Source organism: Leopardus geoffroyi, chromosome B2 (assembly GCF_018350155.1).
Source record: "Leopardus geoffroyi isolate Oge1 chromosome B2, O.geoffroyi_Oge1_pat1.0, whole genome shotgun sequence".
NCBI classification, from domain to species: domain Eukaryota; kingdom Metazoa; phylum Chordata; class Mammalia; order Carnivora; family Felidae; genus Leopardus; species Leopardus geoffroyi.
The window spans coordinates 151,703,289-151,725,368 of NC_059332.1; the positions used below are offsets into that span (position 1 = coordinate 151,703,289).

A 22,080-nucleotide genomic window follows, 5' to 3' on the forward strand; every position below is an offset into this window, starting at 1 on the left:
TTAACAATTCAGGCAACAACAAATGTTGGTGAGGATGCGGAAAAAGAGGATCTCTTGCAGTGCTGGTGGGGTTGCAAGCTGGTGCAGCCACTCTGGAAAACAGTGTGGAGGTTCCTCAAAAAATTAAAAATAGAACTACCCTACGGCCCAGCAATGGCACTACTAGGCATTTATCCATGGGATACAGGTGTGCCGTTTTGAAGGGGCATATGCACCCCAGTGTTTATAGCAGCACTATCAACGATAGCCAAAGTATGGAGAGAACCCAAATGTCCACTGATGGATGAATGGATAAAGAAGATGTGGTTCATATATACAGTGGAGTATTACTCAGCAATCAAAAAAAAAAAAAAGAAATCCTGCCATTTGCAACTACATGGATGGAACTGGAGGGTATTATGCTAAGTGAAATTAGTCAGAGAAAGACAAATATCATATGACTTCACTCACATGAGGACTTTAAGATCCAAACAGATGAACATAAGGGAAGGGAAGCAAAAATAATATAAAAACAGGGAGGGGGACAAAACACAAGAGACTCTTAAATACAGAGAACAGAGGGTTGCTGGAGGGGTCTGGGAGGGGGTATGGGCTAAACGGGTAAGGGGCTTAAGGAATCTACTCCTGAAGTCATGTTGCACAATGTGCAACTTGGATGTAAATTATAAAAAATAAATAAATTATAGAAAGTTAAAAAAAATTAAAATACATAAAATAAATAAACCCAGATTCTTACCAGGGCCAACAAGCCTGCCCCCAGTCAGAGGTTCTGCAGCCCGACGCCCACTCTTGGCTTCACCACCACATGGGCTGGAGCATGAGTGGTGCCCGTTCCCTGAACGCTGCCCTCCCGATACATACCTGGCCCCTCACCCACCTCACGTGCCCGCTGCCCACATCACCTCCTCGGAGAGGAGCCCCAGAGGAGGCTTGGCACAGGGTATCTGACGTCGTGTGAACCCACTTCTTTTGTAAGGATACAAAGTCCTCAAGTGTGAGGCCACCGCTCTCCCCTTCACGCACATGTCCCAGCGCTCAGCACAGGCCAGGTGCAGACTTGCTCATAGACACGTTTACATGAATTAGTTGAGGGCGCCTGGGTGGCTCCGTCAGTTGAGCATCTGACTCTCGATTTGGGCTCAGGTCGCGATCCCAGGGTTCGCGAGATCAAGCTCCGCATCAGGCTCTGTGCTGGCAGTGTGGAGTCCGCTTGGGATTCTGTCTCCCTCTCTCTCTGCCCCTCCCTCCCCCCCCTCAAAAATTAACAAATAAACATTAAATGAATGAGTTAATAGGTTAAGACACACACGTACACACATACAGACACACGGACACGGACACACAGGTGCTCACACACCTACACATACACGTGCGTGCATGCAAGCCCTCATACAGTCCAGGCCACAGGAGTGCTGGGGACAAAGGGGCAGGTGCCGGGGCGTCTGGTCTCGGCCACCCCCCTAGACCCCACAGTGGTAAGTGCTGCACGTGTGGAATGACAGCATCACCACTGTGCTCATGAGGCTCCTCATCGGGGTGGGGGGAGCCCTGAGCCTGGATGCAGAGAAGCCAGCAGGGAGGCTCCCAGATGACGGCCTCCCGCGGGGCTTTGAGCCACGAGCTCTGCGGCCAGACGGCCTGCCGGGGGCACACTCGGTGCCGGTGCGTCTCTGGAACCGGGCTGCCGGTCTCCGTTTCCACGTCTAGGAGCCAGGGTTCCGGAAGGGCGGAGTTCACGCCTGCTGAGAACGTGATGTGCGGATGTGGGGCAGCTCAGCACACACCAGCTACAGCATGTGCACCTCTACGTACGCAACAGGGAAACGTCTGGGATTTGCCTCCTGTCCTGGCGAGTGCCCCCTACAGAGCCAAAAGTCACCGGGCCTCAAGGCGTCCCACAGAAGCCACCTACAGAACAACGAAAGGGCCTGGGCCCAGCTTGAGACCGGGAGGTCCACGCCAACACCTGAGGCCACCAGATGGGATGACGCAGGAGAGCAGCGGAGCCTGCGTGCAGATTCTCTCAGAAGTCACCCCCTCACGCGCGGCCTCCGCGACACACGGCACGGGGCACACTCGCAGGGACACTGCACATCGGCCCACGTCCACGGCTCACGTGCAGGAGTCCGTCTACAGGAGCCCGGCTTCCAGCCCAGACTCACAACTGCATGGACGCGGGCAACCTCTCTATTCTCTGTAGCCTCAAACCCCTCATAGAATCGGCTTCTACCTGACAACACACAGTCCCAGGCAAACGCAGCCTTCTCTAGTCTCCAGGGACACAAAACCTGCCCCCATCACTGCAGTCACATCTCTCATCTCCTATGAGAAAAATCGGTTAAGTTTAAAAAAAACTGTCTTTACCGTTATTTTAAAGCTAGGGCTTTATTTTTTATAAGTAAAAAGTATTTAAAAGCCCAAAATTGTATCTTGCACTTCCAATTTAATCAGCTGAAACCATTTAAAAACAAATTTGGAGCCAGATGGAAAAAAAAATATCAGACTGAGCTCTGATACACAAGTTTCATGTAGGTGAAGTCTCCATGGCTCTGTGATAAACCCCAGAAAGAAATAAAGAACAGAACAAGTAAAAGAAAAAGAAAATAGAGCCTCACAAATAGAGCCTTAGAAATGTTCACAAACCACTTTCCATAAGCAAAAAATGATACTGTGATAGTGATGATGACAGTGGTGACAGCGGGGCCTGTCTCTCTTTCCTGGCCATCGGCTATGAACCCCCCATCACCCCAAAACGCCATCAGTGACGACGGCGGCGACGGTGCTGGTGGTGGGGTGACTGGCTCTGAAACGACTTCCTCTAATAAAAAATCATGTGGAATAAGCTCAAAAATTAAGTGAAAAAATCTTTTTTCTATTAATTCATATCAGAGACAAAAAGTAACAAGTGTGAGAAATGGTGAGAAATATTTGAAATGGAACAATTACAACATAAAAGAACATCACACATGAAATTCACATTTATCTTACTGAAACCTTCTAACTCAAGAATGGAAATATTGGGTAAAATTAGTCAATTCTCACCTATTGTGTTAACTAAGGACCCACAGAAATTCTAGAAAAACTGACCAAATATCTAACTTTATAACATTTCAAGAGAGAGACATGAATGTTGGAAATTTTTATATCTAGATAAATTTTATAGATTGCATTTAGAGAATAATACCTTAAACATTTTTCAAGGCTATGTGTCAAAACTTAACCCCAAAACCTATGTGCTGGTGGGTCTGCTTAAGAAGCCCACTGCCCCCTGCATTTGTGTGTCATTTCCTAAATAAGGAACTGCTTCTGCTGGTTAACGGTTAGCTGTGATTCAAATTGGCAAGTCCTGAGTGAGCAGATTCTAAGCAAGAGGATTGTTCTGGGTGCCACAAAGGTGACCGTCTGCACTGAAAGTCCAAGGCCTTTGCCTGAAAGTTCCACTCAACAACTTCAACAAGTCACAATTATCCTCCAAAATTTGACATCAAAACGTCGCCTATCAACACCTGAGTTGCACCTGAATTTAAAAGAAATCATTGGGGCGCCTGAGTGGCTCAGTTGGATAAGCATCTGACTTCGGCTCAGGTCATGATCTCACAATTTGTGGGTTCGAGCCCCACGTCGGGCTCTGTGCTGACAGCTCAGAGCCTGGATCCTGCTTCCGATTCTCTGTCTCCCTCCCTCTCTCTCTCTCTCTCTCTGCCCCTCTCCCACTCGTACTCTCTCTCTCAAAAATAAACATTAAAAAAAATAAAATAAAAATAAATATATCATAATGCCTAAAAAATAAGACAGATATTAGGTTAACAATCATTTTAAATGTGGCTCAATTATCAAATTCATTTAAAGGTCCAGAAACTCGTAAGGTTTAATAATCAATCTTAAACCCAATCTTGACAGATCTTACTGTGAAATTAGCAACAGAAGATCCATGATGACAGGGTGGTCCTGCCCACTCCTGCCATTAGCGAGCTGACCCCCTTCCCTCACAGCCTTCCCAGAAGACACGGGATATCATCCCACACAGAGCTGCTATGACTCACATGCCGTATGTTTTTAAAGTCTGCTATTTTAGTAACCTCATAAAATGTTACAAAATTCTTCAAAAGAATTGCTTCATTCGTCTGGGAGACCTACCGCCCAGGGTTTAAAATGTCTTTGTTCTGTTTTTACATAAGAGTCTATACAAATATAGGGAGAAGTACATAAATACTACTCCTCTCCTCAACACCTTTCTTCAGGCTGGTGTTTTCCACCCGTGGTGTCTGCAAATGGGAAAAACCTTCTCCTGCCAAAATGCGAAATGTACAAAATGATTAACCTCCAAGGGCGCAGTGTTGCGAAGACCTTGGAGATGAGATGCCCGTCTGAGCCTTCAAAGGGCCTCCCCGCAAGACCAAGGACGCCCACAAAATGGGAGCAAGTGACAATGTCACATCTCTCAGGTCTGCCGCCCTCCCCTGGCATCTCCCTGTCCCCATCCCGATGCTCTGACTTTGACCCAGGCTCACTGACACCCCTCGGCCACGCCTACGGAGCCATGAAGACTGACAGCTCTCGGGGACCACCCACAGGAGCCACAGGTCTGCCTACACGTGGACGAAGTCTGACTCTGGACCCGACAGCTCCCGCACCCGTTTATCCAGAAGGACAGCGTCTGCCTCAGGAGGGTGCAAGTCCGCGCTCCAGAACTGGTGCCCTTTCCCAGGCAAACCAGCTACAAAACTTTGCAGCGTATCAGGCCACACCTGCCCCATTGAACAGAAATTTACAGGAAACCTGGAATAGTGTGTTCAAATTATAGATAACAGAGACTTTTTAACCAATCCAGTAAGACTTCACTTAAAGACAATAACACTCTTAAGACGCCTGGGTGGCTCAGCCAGTTAAGCGTCCGACTTCGGCTCAGGTCGTGATCTCACGGTTAATTGGTTTGGGGCCTGCATCGGGCTCTGTGCTGACGGCTCGGAGCCCGGAGCCTGCTTCGGATTCTGTGTCTCCCTCTCTCTCTGCCCCTCCCCTGCTTGTGCACTTGCTCTCTCTTTCTCAAAAATAAATGCTAACACTAAAAAAAAAAATTTTTTAAGCACTAATACTCTTGAAATCATAATGCATACTTCAGAAGGCATTATAAATTAAACCCTTCATTTGGAACGTCATTCAAAATATATCAAAAATCAAAATTGTAGATGAGTCTTAAAAACAAAAGTTTTTCTCATAAATCTCTTAGATGTCCTTTTGGGTAGCAAAGTGTCTTTTAAACTAAACTATGAGACAATGAATTCCTCAACACGGCACCTCCTCCGGTCTCAGGTCTGCGGCCCTCAGCTGTAGGTAGTTCTCAGCTACGTCTCTAACACAGAGTAGCTGCGTCCTAAAAAGAGAAACCACTGGCCCCTGAAGGCTGCTGCACGTCGCTGCAGGACCTATGTGACCATCACTCAACCCTGTGAGTGCCTGAAACACCCAAACTCTCCATCAAGTTTTCAGAGGTAATGTATTACAGTGAAGTTGAAAAATGGGCCCATAAAATAAAGACAGAAGTACAAAAATTCACGTTCAACATGATAGTAAAATATCTTCTAAGGTCAAACGTCAAGGCTCGGAAAACGTAATGATTAAAAACGAGCATTGAGTTTTGCAGCAAACTGGTACAAAACTGCACCATAGTTTGTACCCGTTAAATACTGTGAACCCAACACTCGACACACGATGCATACCGTCAAAACTCACCTTATTCTGACAGATTTGGTGCACAGGCCGTGAATGGGCTTCCGCTATCACGGCTGCACTGCGGCCCGCATTGAGGTCGAACACCTCCACGGTCTTGTCCCGGCCCGCGGTGAGCACCAGGTCTGCATGACAGTTAGGGAACTCCTCTCAATAACCCACCTCGGGGAGTGAACAGGTCTATTCATTCTGGTACCACCTCTGGAGACACCAGGAGACACAGCGGGTGACTGGCTGTGACTTTCGGAAGCTCCACAGAGACGTGGTCACAGCCCTGCCCCCCCTCCCCCATCTCCCCCCCCCCCATTACATTCAGAAGAACGTAACTTAGACCTTTGAATAAATGAAAATTTTCTAAGAATTCATAAAGGTCAGAGCTCTCCTTCTAAATAAATCAAAATCAATGCTTTTTAATTAAAAGGGATGATGCTAGCTATAAAAACTCAAAAAACAGGAGTTCCTGGGTGGCTCAGTCGGTTAAGCCTCGACTTCAGCTCAGGTCACGATCTCGCGGTTCGTGAGTTCGAGCCCCGCGTCGGGCTCTGTGCTGACGGCTCAGAGCCTGGAGCTGCTTTGGATTCTGTGTCTCCCTCTCTCTCTGCCCCTCCCCCACTCATACTCTGTCTCTCAAAAGTGAATAAACAATAAAAAATAAAATAAACTTTCGGCCTCAATTTCATATTCGACAGTTAACGCCGTAACTCTCGCCTGCCTCCGCAGAGATGGGGCAAACCCCAAGTAATCAAAGGGTGTCTACAGCAGGTGTACCGGTTCATTTTTAAGAAGTGCCAAACTACTGCGTATTATTCCGCTGCTAATTTTCCTCTGAAGCCCCTTTCGCCACGCCAACGAACCACTACACAGTCAGTGCAGAAGCCATGGGCCCCCGGAGCCTCGGGCTGGAGCCGGGACCCTCAGCAGACGCCTGTCGGGAGGATGGCACTCAGGATGTGAACACGCCAAGAGCGGAGGCAGGATACAGGAATAAAAGTCGTTCACGGCGGACAGGCTGGTGATCTCTGTTGGGCCAGCTGTGGGGAGCCTGAAAACGGGCCTGCACCTGCTCCTTTGTTTGTACCTGGAAGAAAAATAAACGCAGTCGATCTTTAGGTTCCCCTCCACTACCGTGAAGCGTCCCACCTTGAAAAACCGAATCCGGGGCGCCTGGGGGGCTCAGTCGGTCAAGCGTCCGACTCTTCACTTCAGTCAGGTCATGATCTCACGTTTGTGGGTTCGAGCCCCGCATCGGGCTCTGTGCTGACAGCGTGGAGCCTGCTTGGGATTCTCTCTCTCCTTCTCTCTCTGCCCCTCCCCTGCTTGTGCCCTCTCTTTCCCTCTCAAAATAAATATATAAACTTTTTAAAAAATTGAAAATGAAGAAAGTTTTCATACCACTTAATAGTTATATTTCATAACATCGAAGGAATAAATCAACTACCTTAATTTTCCTTTAGGAAACCCTAACTTTTCATTTAGGAAAACTTCATGAAAAAACATCATTATATAAAGCCCCAAATAATTCATTCCTGTCTACAAAAAAGCAAACTTTTCTCCTAATTCTAAAATAATTACATACACTTAAGGAGACATCCAGCCAGTTATGAATTATCTGTATTTCCATTTACACATATGTTCTTAATATCTTCTAAAGGGTAACATAAGCAGCTAACAGTGGCTTAATAAACACACAGCCTCGGGGTGCCTGGGTGGCTCAGTCGGTTGAGTGTCTGACTTAGGCTCAGGTCATGATCTCACGTGACCGTGAGTTCAAGCCCCGCGTCGGGCTCTGTGCTGACAGCTCGGAGCCTGGAGCCTGCTTCGGATTCTGTGTCTCCCTCTCTCTCTGACCCTCCCCCATTCATGCTCTGTCTCTCTCTGTCTCAAAAATAAATAAACATTAAAAAAAACACACACACACAGCCTCGACAATTCCTAACAATAATTCTGTACAGGAAAGGAACCTGCTGGCAATCTCAGGATGTGGCCCTAACCCAGGGAGGGCATGGCTGGCCCTGGGGAGCCGGCGGGATGGCCCAGGAGGGCCCAGGGGAGACGGCGGGTCGGCCCAGTTGGGTAAGAACTGCCACAAGCAGGTTAAGGTGGGTGATGGGCAAAGGGGTGGGGAGGGTGGAGGGAGATATGGGGTGGCGGCTGAGGTGGAGGGTGAAACAGGCCGTCAGCCTGCTCCTTCCACGGGTCAGTAAAGGCTGGGCGGGAGGCCTGGGGCCATGACATCAGAATGGGCACAGAGACGGGCACCCAGAGAACAGGTCCTGGGGACAGGGTTGTGGGGCTCGAGGGACAAATGGAGTGGAGTCACAGGAGGTCGGCAGTAAGGCTCAGTGCCAGCGCACAGACCCCATAAATTACTGTGCATCCCCGCTGAAAACCGGCGCTGGACTGCACAGCAGGTGGTTAACGGGACAGAGAGCGGCTGCTCCGTCTGTGGACAGCACAGGCCAGGCAACGCTGTTCAGAAAGAACAGAGGGTGCAAGCAAAGAGAGGACACGCACGGCTGAAATCACGGGGAGTGGGGGTGCATGGGGACTCCCCGTTTGGGCACCGCATTCCCGTGGCATCGCGGGCCACGCACCCCCCCCCCCCAGGCTCAGAGGGAGAGGAAGGGCAGGGGGGCGGGGGGACGTGCCGCTGGGCGCACAGCATTTCCGTCTCTGCTCCCAGACAAGAACAAGTGTGCACCGAGGGGCCGGCCCCCAGCCTTCCGGAACAATAGACAGTCCTGCTGAGAGGCGCTCACGCCTGCAGCCTGTGCAAGGTTCAGAGTCCCATCATGCAAAGCCTCGGCCGTTTCAGAGTCACCACCTCCAGCTGGCACTGGGACACGTGGGGAAGACGCTGCAGCCTGAGCGACAGGCCTGGGGACAGGCGCTTCTCCAGCAGCTGCCACGGGGCCCCTCTCCAGACAGAGCAGGGGGAGGCTTCCCCTGGCTGCACACCACCACCCACCGGAGGCTCGGGCCACATAAGCGCGTGCCAGGCCAGGGTGTGCAAGGAGGAATCGCCTGCACGCCCTGGCTCTGGCCGCCGGACTGGAAGCCGGCCCAGTACCTCTTTCCCGGGACCTGGATCAGCAAAACCAAGACGACACGGAAACGCTGGGCTCGCGACAGCCAGCAAGCCTCCGGATCCTCGTAGCTCGCCCCAGACTCTCACCGGCGGAGAGCACGTCACTCAGACCAGCCGGCGCGCAATGCCGCACCGCAGCCCAGGGGACACATGGAGCATGAGCACCCGCGACGGACGGGGGGCCCGAAGCCGGACGTACAGACGAGGGAGGTCCTCCGGGGGAATCCACCCGGGGCAAGCAGGACCTCTGCTGGGTCCCGAAGGACGTCACTTGACACGCGACTCACCCGTCCCCCGCCTTCCTACTTCCAACGGGGACTTCCCTGTGTCGCGGCTTGCTCCTTGCAACACTGCACACGGCTGGGGGAGGGGCCGGCAGCCCGCCCTGTCGTCAACCCAGCACCGCAGGCTGGGGCCCCTGGGCAGTGAGGCCGGGTGGCCCGCAGGGGGTCTCCGGGGACGGACGGGCTGAGGGTGAGCGTGTGCCAGGCAGAGTGTGCGTGGGGAAGGCCGCAGGGGTTAACGCTACTGGAAGCCCAGGGCACTCTGTGCTGTCTGTCCAGCCGCAGGAGCGGCCTCATGGACCCATCACACCTGAGCCACACCCATGCTGGCCTCGGCACCCGTGTCCTGGCCTGACCTAGAAGTAGGCCGATCTTCCGGCTGAGATCTGGGGACGTGTGCTACGTGGATCCCGCCATCCACACTTAAAAAGCTATCCAGTAAGGCCGCTAAGCTGAAAACTGACCCATGGATCTCCCAATGGGCACCACGGGGATGAAACAGATCCCACAGTGACTCGCAAGCCAGACCCCGAGCTCACACTAGCTCATTCAAACCCACGTGCTCCAAAGCCAGAGCACAGGTGAGCCGATGCAGGGGCAACTTGCCACATGTGCTGTATAAGGGAGCCTCGTTTACAGATTCTGACAGTCCCTGCCACGCGCCCAGGGGCCTGCGGCCTGCAGGCTTCAGCAAAGTCTCCCCCTTCCTCTTGCCACATAAGAAATACGAACGTGATGCCTGGAGCTACGGCAGCCACCTTCACGGCATAAAGCGAGAAGCGACAGGACGGAACCAGCACACACTGAGGACACTGGGCGGTTCTCGGGGGGGTCCTCCACCCCGTGGACCTCCCGCCTCCGGGTGGCTCGGGACGTGCCGGGAAAGCCGTCGTCAGGCCCTGAGTGACAGGAAGGAGGGCAGGACGGACGGCCTCCGGAGGACAACACGGCCTGCCCTCACCGTGTGTGCCGCACACAGCTTGCTGCCGGGCACCCGGAAGGCGGGTCTGAAGACACCCTACGCGCCCCCACAGCACCACTTCCAGGCAGGCGCCCCGCAATCCGGCCCTAAGGCACCGGTGAGAACGACAAGTCAGAAGAAGCAGGTGTCGGTCAACCAGAGGACGGGGGAGGACGTGCGGCACGTTCCTACCGTATAAAATCTCACGACGGCGCGCAAACAGACCAAAGTTCCGTTTGTGAGCGCGGCTGAGTCTCACAGGCGTAATTTTGATTATTATGAAAGGCGTGCTGCGTTTAAAGACTCGATAAAACCGCGTGGAAACCTAGAGATACAGCAAACCTAGAACCACGGATGGGAAGCACACACACCAGGGTCTCGGCAAGAGGGAAGTCACAACAGTCACAGCACAGGAGCAGCCCCAGTGTCCACTGACTGATGGACGGAGAGGACGCGGTGCGTGAGCACACACACAACACACACACACACAAGACACACATACACACGAGGAGAGACACACACACACACAGAGGGAGAGACCTACAGAGACACACACACACAAATGGGATATTACTCAGACACAAGAAAGATTAAGATCTTGAATCTGCAGCAAGGATGGACCCAGAGGGTACTGTGCTCAGTGAAGTAAGTCCGAGAAAAACAGACACCGTACGACCGCACTTACAAGTGGAATCAAAAACAAGCAAAGACGAAACACAAACAGATTCATACGTACAGAACTGGGGGCTGGCAGAGGGGAGGTCAAGGTCAGGGACGGAAGGGCAGCACAAGGAAATACGGTCAATGGTACTGGTAGTTTTGTACTGGGCTGATGGCAGCTACCCTCACCCTGGTGAGAAAAAAAAAAGGGGGGGGCAGAGGAAAGAGGGGCAGGAAAGGCCTGGAAAGGCAGCCCTCTATTTATCCCTGTAATTTTTCATTTCTTTAAAAACTTTGGAAACAAACAAAAAAAGTGTTAATATTTGCCAAAGGGAGGTAAACAGGCGTTTAGTATATTCAGCACGTGTGTGTGTGTGCGTGTGTAGGAAACGTTTCATCTTTTTTTTTTTTTTTTCTCAACGTTTATTTATTTTTGGGACAGAGAGAGACACAGCATGAACGGGGGAGGGGCAGAGAGAGAGGGAGACACAGAATCGGAAACAGGCTCCAGGCTCTGAGCCATCAGCCCAGAGCCCGACGCGGGGCTCGAACTCACGGACCGCGAGATCGTGACCTGGCTGAAGTCGGACGCTTAACCGACTGCACCACCCAGGCGCCCGGACGGACGCTTAACCGACTGCGCCACCCAGGCGCCCGGATGTTTACTTTATTTTTGAGAGAGACAGAGGTCAGAATGCGAGTGGCTTAGGGGCAGAGAGAGAGGGAGACACAGAATCGGAAACAGGCTCCAGGCTCCGAGCCATCAGCCCAGAGCCCGACGCGGGGCTCGAACTCACGGACCGCGAGATCGTGACCTGGCTGAAGTCGGACGCTTAACCGACTGCGCCACCCAGGCGCCCCAGAGACGTTTCATCTTTAACTTCACCATAAACACAGTAGTAATCGTCCCACACAACGTCCATCAAGGCGGGAACGCCACCTTCCGAAGCCCCGCACCGCGGCCCCGGGCAGGGAGAGACCGCTCACCCGGCTCCTGGCAGCAGCTGGCCAGGCTGTGACTACCCTGTACATAACATTCAAATGGAAACACTCTTGTTTCATAATGTCAGCCCTGAAACACAGCGCCCCCCACTACAGAGAGAAAATATAAAAGAGGAGGCTACGTACCTTCTTATGTCATCCTTGCTCGTGTCAATGTGACACTTCAGGAGCTGAAGTTCAGGGCCAGCAGAACACAATATAAAAGCGTCCAGGTAGTAAAACTGGGCGGACTGGATGGGCTTCGGGAACAGGTCTCTGCCCTGTAACGCAGATTGGTAGTTACTGCCAACACAACAGACGTTAGCAAGAAACTCCGCTGCTCGAAACAGGACAGTCTTCGTGTCAACCCCAAACATCTACCTTAAATGTACAGACAGACTGTGTTAGAACCGGTTTACGATTTTGTTCCCTCTCCCTGACTACTCCTAAAAGATGTTCCAAGTAGTACGCACTTGGAATTCTGGCCACTTAGACTTTAAAGGAAGACTGACACTTGGCAGTGAACACGTGGAGTAGCAAGGATTTTAGTAGAGACAAAATTCTCACCACGAGGAGTCTGAGGGCTCTGCTCTCAGCCTGTAGCTCAGAACGTCCGAGACAGCAGCGTCACGGCCCTAAAGCAAGTGCGTCCCCCTGAAGCTGCTGCCAAACTTCTCGACTCAGGGCCCCAGGTCTGACGCGCCTCCCCTCCCGGCTCATTCTCCTAGGGCTCGACCCCCCTTGACAACAAGACTCACGGGAATAAGGGAGCCACATCTCTGACAATTTGCAGTTTGTGGGCTCCTCTTCTGACTACCCCCCTTTCCCATCCTGGCCGTGAGATGATCCCTTCTCTTCGTGCCTCACCCACTGTCTCCAGACGGTCACCTCCAAGCACATTAAAATGCTCACACGCAGCTGTGTGTGTGCACGTCAGGTGTGTGGGTAAATACACATACGCACACATTTAAGAAGACACCTCATCATCAGCCGCTGTCGGTTCTGATGCATCTCCGGCTTACCCTGGCCTCAGCCTCCCAGTTAGGGCAAGAGCCTGGGGCCCCGAGAAGGCGCTGTGAGCCTGTGACACTGCGTGGTCACTGTGAAGTCCCTTACCACACACAGCACGAGCTCCGCCCTACGCAGCGACCACACCCTCGGCGTCCCGTCCAGGGAAGTGGACAGCAGCCACCGGCCGTCATGACTCCAGCACACGGTGCTCACTGCCCCGTCGTGACCTAATGGGAGGGAGACGGAGGGGGCGCCTGGAACCTTCGTGCGGCACAGCCGAGTGCAGCTTCTAGGAACCACCAGCCAGGCCAGAGGCCTTCCCAAGCCACGGTGACACCAGTGAAACCAAAGACCGAGAAGGTGACTTCTGCCTCGTTTAAAGACTTGACATGGTTATTGATGGAGCGATTTCAGAAATTATATTTGAAACATAAAGCCCCCAATTATGTGTGCATTTGTGTCTTTAAAGAAGAAACAAAATGCAGAAACTTATAAAATGTATAGAAATCTGTGGACTCCAGGGGTACCTGGGAGGCTCAGTCAGTTAAGCGTCCAACTTCGGCTCAGGTCATGATCTCACAGCTCGTGAGTTCGAGCCCCGTGTCTGGCTCTGTCCTGACAGCTCAGAGCCTGGAGCCTGCTTCCCATTCTGTGTCTCCCCCTCTCTCTGCCCCTCCCCTACTCGCACTCTGTCTCTCTCTCTCAAAAATAAGTAAACGTTAAAAAAATATTAAAAGAAAGAAAAAAAAATCCACGGACTTCATGATAACACATCTCAAGGACTGTTGGTCTTTCAATACTGAAGGGAACGGTTATGAGGATTTACTGCCCACAGTCAGGAACCGTGTGAGTATTTGTTAGGCCCTTGCTGGCCGCCGGTCGGTAGACAGGCCGTCCCCCAACAGTTTGTCGAATGTGCTGCACAGAGAGGAGCCACACACAGTTGAAGAGAAAGAAAAGTGGTCAAGAAACAGCAGTTACCTGCTTCTCACTTCTTACCAAAACCCCTAGAGACAAGTTCTAAAATGACAAGTGCAGTCTGTTCTTTGGGCCACTGTGACCCCTTGACGTGTGTCACCACCACCGCCGCAGAGGCGGCAAACAGCCAAGACGCGCGCTCTGGTGGCCCCATCCTCACGTCGGGCAACGGGAAGGCCGGACCTCTGCGTTTACAATGCACCGGGCGGTCTCTGCAGCACCTTCCCCTTGACAGACATGCACCCCGGTGCAGGGCTGGGGCCCCCACGGGGCGTGGTCAGTGGGATAGGCCGACCGTGCGCCCCAGCTCTGAGCTGACCACAGAGGATGGACTCGGTCCCTGGACTCCACCCCGGCCGCCGGCCCTGCTCCTCCCTTCGGGCTGCTGCTCACCTGCTGCCCCCTAGTGGGGGCTTGTGGGAGTTTCAGCAGAAGGACTAAGGCCCTGTAAGGGGGAGTCACCACCGCTGCTGGGCCACAGAGCAAGGCCATGGGTGACCACTTAGAAAGGTCGTCACCCCGGGGAGGTATCTTAAAGCCAGTCTGACCCTGCGGCCACCTGCTGCTCTGACAGGGGGAGGAGCCCAAGGAAAGGCAGGCATGAGCCAGTCATGGGGCGTGTGCGGTTTCAGAAATGAAAACCGCGTGGGCTTTCAGAAGTGGGAACGGAGAGGGTGGGCGGTACCGGGGAGGCTGGACCCACGTGGCAGGCCCAGTGGCCCCCGCGCCGCACAAGGCTGCCTTCCTGCGCAGGCACCACATCCCCACATCCAGCCAGGACTGTGGGGAGGGACCCCAGGTGAGCACCGCATCCGGGACCTGGTTCTGCCGCGGTGCCCACCTGCCTGAACGCGGATGGAGCCCCCCGGCACCGTGCAGACGTTCCTGCTGCGGCCAGACCACCAAAGATGAGACCATGAGCTGCAGGATCACATCACACTCGCCGGAAAAGCAACAGGAGAAAGATGGGGAAGCAGGAAAGGTTTATAAAGAGCAGGGACTGCAGTTCTGAAACCGGCCCGTCCAACCAGAATTTCACCTGCAGTGGCGCTGCTGCCCCCTGGTGGGGGCTGGTGGGAGTTTCAGCAGAAGGACTGAGGCCCTTCACCGCTGCTGGGCCGCTGAGCAAGGCTGGGGCCTCCAGGGGAAGGAGGCTTGGAGGCTTGTAACCGCCACCGGAGAGGGCGCCCGGGAGGGTTCACTGAAGTGTCTCAGGGCCCCTCCCCCACCGCCTCCCCCAGGGAATGAGGCCGAAGCCACAGGTTGCATCTCGCTGGGTGTCATTCCTCCCAATTAAGTGATAACCCACTGCAGCATGGGGACATCCTCCTCCTGTCCTTGCGTCCCTCCCACCCCTCCCACCGCTAACTGCTGTTCCAAGCCTGGGCACCCAGACAAGGCCAACTGAGTCACCAGAGAAGGCAGAAGCACTCCCGATGCAGACACCAAAGGGACGCCCTCCGCTGGTCCCCCAGTGTCGCTGCGGCCCTTAGGAGCTCACCCAGGGCGTCAGCTCAGAGGGGAGGGACAGACCTCTCTGACTCCGAATGAGAACAACCAGAACCCCCATGGCACCTTCTCCTCCGAGCGCCACCCTGCACACAAGCAGCTGTGACCTCAAGGCCTGGCGCTGGGACCCCAGCTCCAGCTGCTCAGTGTGCCCGTGAAGGACCCAGGCTGACCTGTGCTCAGTTCTGTGCTGCACACACGGCCCTCTCGCTGGACCACGCGGACCCGGATGGCGGATGCCCCTGTGTTGTGCGTGCTGGGGACATAAGCCTCAGAAATCGAATGAACAGGGCACAAAACACATTTGAGTCCTCTCCTTTCCCGGGGCCACGGCCACACCCGGGGTGTGTGACCCCCACACCACCACAGAAAAGGAATGTGGACGCCAATGGCGGGGCTTGAGCTCCAGTGGACAGAGAACTTCACACCAGGAGGCGAGAGGTTCTAACCCTCATTCCACCTTTTTTAAGAACAGGTTTTTATGCAATTCTGTAACATTTAATAAAGTCTTAATTAAATCTAATCTCCTGAAGTGGCTGGCCCCAGTTAACTGTTAACTGTTAACACCCCTCAGCCTCAGGCACGTCCCCCCCGTCTGCTCTGTGCCCAGCACTTGCCAACGAGGGGCAGAAGTTCCAAGGCTGGTGCTGCACAAGGTGGGACGGAAAGTGTCGTAAATTCTACAGCACAAACGTGGGCACCCTTATTAAACGAACGCCATCATGGACACTGGTGTTCAGACCAGGAGGCACGCCCAGCTGTGCCCTCTGAGAATCCACTCCGAGTGCTGCAAAGGGAATTCGAATTCAGCGTCCGATTCTACCCACAACAAAGTACCCAGATTTGTATCTCTGTCTTAGATGATGACGGCGCCAAAAGCGCCCATTTTCCTGCTTCCCACAGTAAGTGCTGAAAAAGCACTCATACTTTCAAAGCTGAATTCCAGGACTTTTAAACCAGCTGCACACGGTGGAACGATGTCCTAGAACAGGTGGCGTAAGAACAGTTGGCTAAGAATGACTCTTCCCCAAAACACAAATAGGCGAGTTCAAATATCTACTGCATTGGGGCGCCCGGGTGGCGCCGTCGGTGAAGCGTCCGACTTCGGCTCAGGTCACGATCTCGCGGTCCAGGAGTTCGAGCCCCGCGTCGGGCTCTGTGCTGACAGCTCAGAGCCTGGAGCCTGTTTCAGGTTCTGTGTCTCCCTCTCTCTCTGACCCTCCCCCGTTCATGCTATCTCTCCCTGTCTCAAAAATAAATAAATACTAAAAAAAAAATCTACTGCATGATCTTAATTCAGCCACAAGCCCTATTCCTGCAATAAAATACAGAGAAATGTCCACATCCAACATAGTTGCTACTTACAACAATTGTTGAGCAACAGAAAGACCAGAACACGGAAGGTGCCTTAACGAGAACATTCAGGATGACGGTTTTGAGCCAGGAAGGAGCCACAGGACACGCAGGGGATGATGAGCACCTTCCACAGGGGCCCCTACTCCTTGCTGCCAAGATGAGGTAGCCTGAGTCCGCAGGATGCTGGGGAACACGCGCCTGCCCCCCACACACACCCCTGCGCCTTGCCCCCACCCCCGCCACCACACCTGCACCATACCTGTGCTGCCCTGCCCCCCTGCCGCTGCCCCCATCCCCCTACCACACCTGCACCCCACTGCCCCCCCACCACACCTGCACCATACCTGTGTCCCCCATACCCCTGCCTGCACCCCCTTGGCCCCACCACACCCGCGCCACCACACCTGCACCATACCTGCGCCCCTCCCCCCCCCCCACGCCTGCACCCCATCCATCTACATCACAGAAACACTTGGACTGACAGCATTCGCTTTTTGGGTTTTTGTTGTTGCTAAAACATGTACCGAGTGTGAGTCTTAAAGCGAGCGGCTCCAGGAGCCCAAGCAAGCGTGGGGGGTCGCTCAGGCCTCCAGGACCAGGAACCTATCAGGAAACTAAAACAGTGAGACTTCCCACACCACTGCCCTCACTTCGAGTCTACTCGCCTCATTATGTTTCTAAAAATGTCTGTGTACAAGCCCTCCTGACCTTCCGAATGTGCTTTGGTCACACGTCTGCGAGATCTGACTGTACCCCCTCCCCTGGACCTTTGCAAAAGCTTTGTTCCCTGACCTCGGGGCACCTGTGCCAGAAGTGCCCGCTGCCCCGGCCGCCCCGGCCACACCCTCCCCGCAGCGTGGTGGGGCCGATCTAGTTTGCTAAACCTCCACGAGGGCCTCAGTTCTATTCTGTTCTGATCTTGAAGGGATTGGAAGGGCACGTGGCAACCGACACCCAGGACCAAAGGAGCCCACACACTGTACCTGAGAAGACAGCAGGTGTCCCAGTAAGATCAGCACGGAAGACCAGCGACAAGTGGTTGGCTAAGCCACAGGCCAGCCACCGCCCATCTCCTGCATAAAAAGAGTAAGAGAAACGCCTATAGAGTCACAGCTCACACAGGGGAGGCGCACTCACAACAGGGGAACAGAACTGGCAGCTAGCTTGAGGCTGGGTTTCCCAGGTAGTGAGAGAATCTACAGCAAACAGCATCTGCTCAACAGCCACCAGCACCCTTTGAGGGCCCACCGGGTGACGTCCCCCCGGCTTCCTTCAGAGAGAGCCCGAGAGGCAGGAGCTGAGGCGGCACACCCAGGCTGCAGGGCTAGTCAAGAGTCAGCGCTGGGACCTGAACCCAAAGTACCCTAGTCCCCAGGGCGCCCTGCCTCCCGTCAACAGGTTTTTTCAGACACACGTTATTCAGCTAAGCAGTCTTATTTAAACAGATCCCTAAAACGGTACAGAACTAAACTACAGAATGCCCCCCACCTGTAATTTTCACACCCGAGGCTCCTACCTTATTTCTAATCGTCTCATAGAATCATATAATCACAAGCAAGCCCGTTGATTATCACAAAGATACTTGACCACTGAGAGTACGTTACCTAATTTCCCAAAATTATTCAAAATATGCTTTGGCTGGAATCATATAAAAACAGCCGTAAGTAACGATAAGCTGTGGGAATGAACGCGCTTAAAGTCCTGAGGGGCACGGCTGGTGGAACAGTCGTGGAGGCGGGTGGGGCGGGTCCTGGCCCCCAGACACAAGCCTTCTCCCCACCCTGACTGACTCCACGTAAATCCGGAAACGACGTGTGCTTCTGAAAAAAGGCCTCGAAGAGGAGAGCCGCCTGGGCGAGAGCGGCTCCCCACTTCTGCAAACCTGCTCAGGAAGAACGCTGAGGGTCTCAAGGATCAGTCTGGAAGGGGCGCTGCCTGGGCCTGTGCCTGAGAGACAAGCACCCGCGGGCTCGGAGAGGCTCCATCGGGGAGGGAGGGAGGGAGCTGACGTGGGACCCCGAGGTCATCCGCCCCTGCCCCCCAAGAGGAGCCGGCGGAGGGAGCGGGGGGAGCCCCTACCCAAGGCTCCTGCACCCCAGCAGCGGCCGGCACGAGGGCCACCGCCCCCATTCCAGGTGCCGCTGGCTTTCGTCCAGACCCCGGCACGCCAGACAACTTCAAGTAACCAAGACTTTGAACTCCGTTTCCAGTGAAGCAGCGGCAGGGAAGAGACCCTCGCACACGCGGTGAAGGCGGCCCCCCGACTCGGCGTACCCGAGAACTGGACACAGAGCGCGGCGGCTGGCCCGTGGGCAACGACACGCTGCTTGTGGAGTCTGGTTGGCGGAGAACTCTCCAGAGGGTACTCCTTACTTGAAGGAACATGAGAGAAAATGAAAATCAAGAGAGTTCAAAGTGAGGTTAGAAATAAAAAAATAAACTAGAAAGGGTTCGCCTATCCAGATGTGCGATTTTATTCTGTCGACTTTGACCGTACAGAAACACATTCAAAGCCATGAAATAATGCACATATTTTAAGTGCAAAATGTCAAGGATTTCTCCTGTTTCACATAACTGAAGGGGACCCTGGGATGACCAGATGAGAGCATCTTAGCAAGAAAAAACACACTTCGCTTCCCAGTTTCAGATTCCATGTGGGTGACTATACGCTAATTACTCAGATAATCTGCAAATGGCTTCTATCTGCCCAGAAAATAATCACACCTGAAGTCTGTCAGAGACCATGGACTTGGGGAGAAGGACCGACGGTCAGGGCCCTGTGCAGGGGCAGGCTGGGTGGCGTGGAACCCGCAGGGCCTGGGGGCAAGGCAGCACGGCCCACGGGAGGCAACGGATCTTCAGGCAAAGTCCCCCGGTTGTTCATTTTCAGCAGCTGGCCTGGTAGCCTCTGAGCAGTGCTGGCCCAGCAGCCTGGGGACTGGCCAGGGCACGGGAGGCCAGGCCCCTCACTGGCACCCATGTGGCCTCCACGTCCTTCCCGCCGCAGTCCCAGAATCCAGTGTAAACAGAGCACAAAACCACCTGTCAGGCAGCATTGCCACAGGTTAGGGGGACGTGGAAAGTTCCAGGCACACTGCACAGGGCAGAAAGGAAAGTAGCTGTGATCTGAAGACAGGTTGTTGTAAAAGCTGAAAGTTACGGAAGACAAGTCAGACACATTCACTCGTGTCTCTAATGCAGTGAAAGCTGGGAAGACGGGCTTGTAGGCCCCGCCCCAGCCAGGCAGCACCGTCCCTTCAAAGGGAAATTTGGTGGGTGTTCAGAGGAGCCTCTCCCTGAGAAACACTTGCCTGTGCCCCGGACGTTGTTTGGGGTCTCCGGAAACCCCTCAATGCAATGCCCCCTGGGGCTGGAATTGCAGCAGAGACAGCTGACTCTGTCTGGAGAGCTGGGCTCTCATAGGAAGAAGCCACCAGAAAGATGAGAGTTGAGCAGGGCTCGTTCCTGCTGCATCCTATACTCAACCACAGACAGCTGCCCCAGGGTCCGAGGGCACCCGCTGCGGGCACATCCCCACCGTCGCTGACCCACCGATACAGGAGCAGCACAGAGGGGCAGGAAGAGCAATGGGGCTTAAGAAAAACGTCACAACACGTGGACAAAACCAGCATCTGGCAAGTGACTGCTCAAGGACAGACGGGCTGCAGACTGGAGTCAGTGACACTTCACTCCCGTCGTCCATAGTCTCCATCCCCGTGTGGGTGGAGACGGGCTGTAGACTGGAGTGGGTGACAATTTGATACCACCAGCCATAGTCTCCATCCAAATGAGGGAATCTAGGTCCTAGAGGTCCCCCAAACACCTTCCCATCCAGGCACGTGGGGCCTGGGCATCGGCAGGTTGGCCACGGTCCGCACATCGTGGGCAGCAGTGCGTCCCACAAGAAGCGCATCCATGTCAGTGAGCTCATTGCCGGCCATTCAATATTCGCCTGGAGCCCATAAACCGATCAAATTTTTCTGTGCAATTATGAAGCAAGAAACTTATCAAGCATGATCCATCGCTGGCTACAACACTTTCTTAAAACAGTATTTTAACAAAAATTAACTATTGCCTCTAGAGGCAAGGGAAACAAAAGCAAAAATGAACTATTGGGACCTCATCGAGATAAAAAGCTTCTGCACAGAGAAGGAATCTCTCCACAAAACTAAAAGGCAACTGATGGAATGGGAGGAGATATTTGCAAATGACATATCTGGTAAAGGGTTAGTATCCACAAGACAATAAACAAATCAAACCCAACACCCAGAAAACAAATAATCCAGTGAAGAAATGGGCAAGAGACATGAATAGACACTTCTCCAAAGAAGACATCCAGATGGCCAAGCGACACATGAAAAGATGCTCCACATCACTCATCATCAGGGCAATACAAATCATAACCACCAGGAGATACCACCTGACACCTGTCAGAATGGCTAACAGTAGCAACTCAGGCAACAACAGAGGTTGGCGAGGATGCGGAGAAAGAGGATCTCTTGCACTGCTGGTGGGAATGCAAACTGGTGCAGCCACGCTGGAAAACAGTATGGAGGTTCCTCAAAAAACTAAAAATAGAGGGGCGCCTGGGTGGCGCAGTCGGTTAACCGTCCGACTTCAGCCAGGTCATGATCTCGCGGTCCGGGAGTTCGAGCCCCGCGTCGGGCTCTGGGCTGATGGCTCGGAGCCTGGAGCCTGTTTCCGATTCTGTGTCTCCCTCTCTCTCTGCCCCTCCCCTGTTCATGCTCTGTCTCTCTCTGTCCCAAAAATAAATAATAAGAAAAAAAAAAAAAAACTAAAAATAGAACTACCCTACGACCCAGCAATGGCACTACTAGGTATTTATCCAAGGAGTACAGGGATGCTGTTTTGAGGGGCGCAGGCACCCCAATGTTTATAGCAGCGCTATCAACAATAGCCTAAGTATGGAAAGAGCCCAAATGTCCACTGACTGACAAATGGATAAAGAAGCGGTTTGTATACACACGATGGGTTATGACTCAGCGATCAAAAAAAGAAAGTGTTGCCATTTGCAGCAAAGAGGAATGGAACTAGAAGGTATCGTGTTCAGCAAAATGAGTCCGTCAGAAAGAGACAAATACCATATGATTTCACTCACGTGTGGAATTTAAGAAACAAAACAGATGAACATAGGGGAAGGGAAGGAACAATAAGATAAATACAGAGACGGAGGCAAACCGCAAGAGAGACTCTGAAGACTGAGGGTTGCCGGAGGGGAGGTGGGGGGAGATGGTGTAGGCGAGTGACGGGCATTGAGGAGGGCACTTGCTGGGATGCGCACTGGGTGTCGTGCGTAGGTGATGAATCACTGGGTTCTACCCCTGAAACCATTATCACACTATATGTTAACTAACTCGGATTTAAAGAAAGAAGAAAAAAATATTGCCAAGTTGTCAAGACGGTAAAAATAGCAGCCTGTCTGAAAAATGAATAAGGAAGAACTGAATCTGAGTAAAAGGACATGCATATACGAATAACGTGCACACGCTGTGTATACGTGG

At 53.2% G+C, this 22,080-nt stretch overlaps 1 protein-coding gene and 1 long non-coding RNA gene across 19 annotated transcripts in view; one reads left to right on the plus strand and one right to left on the minus strand.

The window, feature by feature from the left end:
• The window catches only part of WDR27 (WD repeat domain 27), a 185,431-nt gene that overhangs the window by 121,823 nt on the left and 41,528 nt on the right, over nucleotides 1-22,080 (minus strand). For all 18 annotated transcript variants that reach the window (XR_006717741.1, XR_006717738.1, XR_006717739.1 and 15 more), the window contains 6 exons: nucleotides 18,833-18,930; nucleotides 17,542-17,631; nucleotides 12,821-12,942; nucleotides 11,852-11,985; nucleotides 6,711-6,808; nucleotides 5,734-5,855 (listed from right to left, as the gene is read on the minus strand). Coding sequence is in view for 13 of the 18 variants with exons in the window: in XM_045500340.1 (XP_045356296.1) it covers nucleotides 5,734-5,855; nucleotides 6,711-6,808; nucleotides 11,852-11,985; nucleotides 12,821-12,942; nucleotides 17,542-17,631; nucleotides 18,833-18,930 (664 nt within the window). In the remaining 5 variants the exon portion in view is untranslated. The remainder of the gene's footprint in view (nucleotides 1-5,733; nucleotides 5,856-6,710; nucleotides 6,809-11,851; nucleotides 11,986-12,820; nucleotides 12,943-17,541; nucleotides 17,632-18,832; nucleotides 18,931-22,080) is intronic.
• LOC123609325 lies at nucleotides 321-21,772 on the plus strand. Its single transcript, XR_006717748.1, has 2 exons — nucleotides 321-393; nucleotides 21,617-21,772. It is a non-coding gene; the product is annotated as an uncharacterized LOC123609325 (long non-coding RNA).